Here is a 2,594-nt window from a genome sequence, read left to right on the forward strand (position 1 = left end):
AAAGATTAGTAAAATATTGTTTTATTGTCATATTCAAAGATATTGTAACATTTCACAAATTTAGAAAGTTTTTTAAAAAATTAAACTTTTTACTTCATAAATTTATATTATCGAATAAATAATTAAACATTTAGTTTTTTTTAAATTTTTAAAATAAACTATATAGTTTAAAATTTGTTTTCATTAGTTTAAAATAGTAAAGATTAATCATTGTTAGATAATATATTTTTGTTATTTAAAAAATAATCTTTATAATTTTAAAAGTTAACATCGACAAATATTTAAATATTTAGCATATAGAGGTATAGTATTACAACATTAAATTATATATATTTACTTTATACTATCTATAAATCTAATGGATCATCTATTGTTTAAATCCAATTATTGATAGCCCAATAAAAATTTCTAGTAAGCCCAAAATTTAAATGATAAGATTAAATATTAAATGTAACATGACTTTCTAGGAATAAGTTCATTAGGTCCATTTTTTAAAAAATCACACGTGAATCAAGGTTGTGACTTCTGATTTAATATATAAGATTTCTAAATAAATCCACTATCAAGATTAGCACTTAATTATATAATTCAACCAATATAATAAAATAAACAGAATATTCAAATTATTACAATAATATAAAATATTAATAAATGTTATATCAAAAAATTGAAAACATCAACTAATTTGAAACAATTTTCTAAACATATCATTTAAAGATTACTAAATAGTATAATGAGAACATAACTCAAAATGACCTAATATGATAAAAACTACTAAAATTTTTTTATAGAAGTCTTTATCAATTTTATAAATAAAATAGACAAATAAATAGTGCACTAGATTTAATAGACAAATAAATACTACTATTAATTATCCAATTGATATGATTAAATGTTTAGGAAAATCTCACCGACAGTAGCGCTTTTGTAAGTATCATACCCGCCTCTGTTACTTCTGCCACCGACAATGACTGTCTTGCCCTTTCCGTCACCAACAAGCATGACGTTCTTCTGTTTGCTCGGAATATTGAGATTCTCTTTATACGTTCCAGCGGTTAAGTGAATTACGCTTCTGCCACTCCCCTTCTCCAAAGACGCCAACGCTTCCCCTATGCTCATGTGTGTCCCGCTCCCGTCGGCGGCCACCACCGCGTGCGGTCTCAGCTCTTCCACCGAAGCTTCTAAAAGCCTCCGGTCCGAAGATGAAACCCACGTGGGAAAATCCTGACGGGACAGTAGTTTCCGGCCACCAGTTTCAGGTCTAGACGTGGAAACGAACATGTCTAGCGATTTGGTGAGTAAACCGGTGAGGTTTCTTGCGACGGAATCTATCGTGATTCCGTCTCTGTTGAGGCTTGTTTTCTCACTGAGGCTTTGTTTACAAGTCTCTTGATTAGTCAACGCTGCGCTTAGCCAAGTATGGACATCATCATCATTGACGTGATCTTTAGGCTTGGTGACGATGCGAGACAACATGTCGATTGTGTCGTCTAGCAGCTCAAGACAGTCGTTGACCGGATCGAGTATGACTGGTTGAGCTGTACGGTGCGAGAGCGTGAGGCTTAAGGCGAGGGAGTGAGCTAAGAGAGCGTGGTCCAAGCTGAGTTGGACTGAGTGTAGAAACCCATCGTCAGAAGTTGAATGTTTGGTTCTTCTTGATGATGACTCGGAATTAGGGTGTCTTGAGAATTTGGAGAATTTTGATGAATTTGCAAACACTGAAGTATGAAGAAAAAAGAGGTTTAACGTCAGAATGAACAATAGTTTGATCTGGAACTTATGATTTGAAAACGCGGATGACGTAGTTGCCATGTTGTGATTATTTACGTGCAACTTTTGATGGTTTGTGTTTCAGTAGAAAAGTAGTGTTATGTGCTTCCCAATAATCTGTATATATAGATATTTTTCATGATCAACTAGTACTAGGTGTACTAATATCCTTTTGAAGAGGAGGTGGACCAATTTCGTAATTGGTAGGGAGACTTTTTAATTGTATTTATCCCGTTAGATGGATCGGCTTCCTCCTCTTTGGTACGTTGCGTTGCCTAAAGTTTTTACTTGTCTGTAAAGAAAACAAGTTCTGTTCTGTTTCAATAAAATTATGGAAGCTATTTGATAAAACAAAATATTAAGCAATAGTATTGTGACAACATTTCTTAAAATGATACTTTTAAGTTTCAACCATATCGCTGCAAGATCCTCTTCAGTTGATTTGATACTGGAAAAGTAAGTCTTAACTTTCAACCATACTGCATGACTTAATATTTTCATAGAATCCTTTTCTCGTTATTTAATGATAGTTTTGATACGACGAAATATATTTCGCAGGATTGATTAACTTGTCAAAGAAAACGCAAATCAAATAGATTTAAGATTCATAATAAGGTAAGTTATATTCCATACTTATAGACAGAAACGCATATCAAATAGATTTAAGATCCATAATAGAGAGTTTGGCCGTTTGTGAAGCCCTCTCAACCTGCATTGACAAAGGGATCCATCAATTGAATCTGATTTGCTTAAGCTGGTTAAAGCCCTCACTACAGGGCCTCCGATTGCAGAAATTTATGGGATTGTTGCTGAAATAATTCGTT

At 32.9% G+C, this 2,594-nt stretch overlaps 1 protein-coding gene across 1 annotated transcript in view; it reads right to left on the reverse strand.

Moving 5' to 3' along the window:
• Window positions 1-1,961, reverse strand: part of LOC106307310 (probable pectinesterase/pectinesterase inhibitor 35) — a 3,361-nt gene extending 1,400 nt beyond the window's left edge. The window contains exon 1 of the mRNA XM_013744232.1: window positions 912-1,961. Coding sequence (XP_013599686.1) covers window positions 912-1,812 — 901 coding nt within the window. The 5' untranslated portion in view covers window positions 1,813-1,961. The remainder of the gene's footprint in view (window positions 1-911) is intronic.
• Window positions 1,962-2,594: the final 633 nt, after the last annotated feature.

Source organism: Brassica oleracea, chromosome C8 (genome assembly GCF_000695525.1).
Source record: "Brassica oleracea var. oleracea cultivar TO1000 chromosome C8, BOL, whole genome shotgun sequence".
Classification (NCBI taxonomy): Eukaryota; Viridiplantae; Streptophyta; class Magnoliopsida; order Brassicales; family Brassicaceae; genus Brassica; species Brassica oleracea.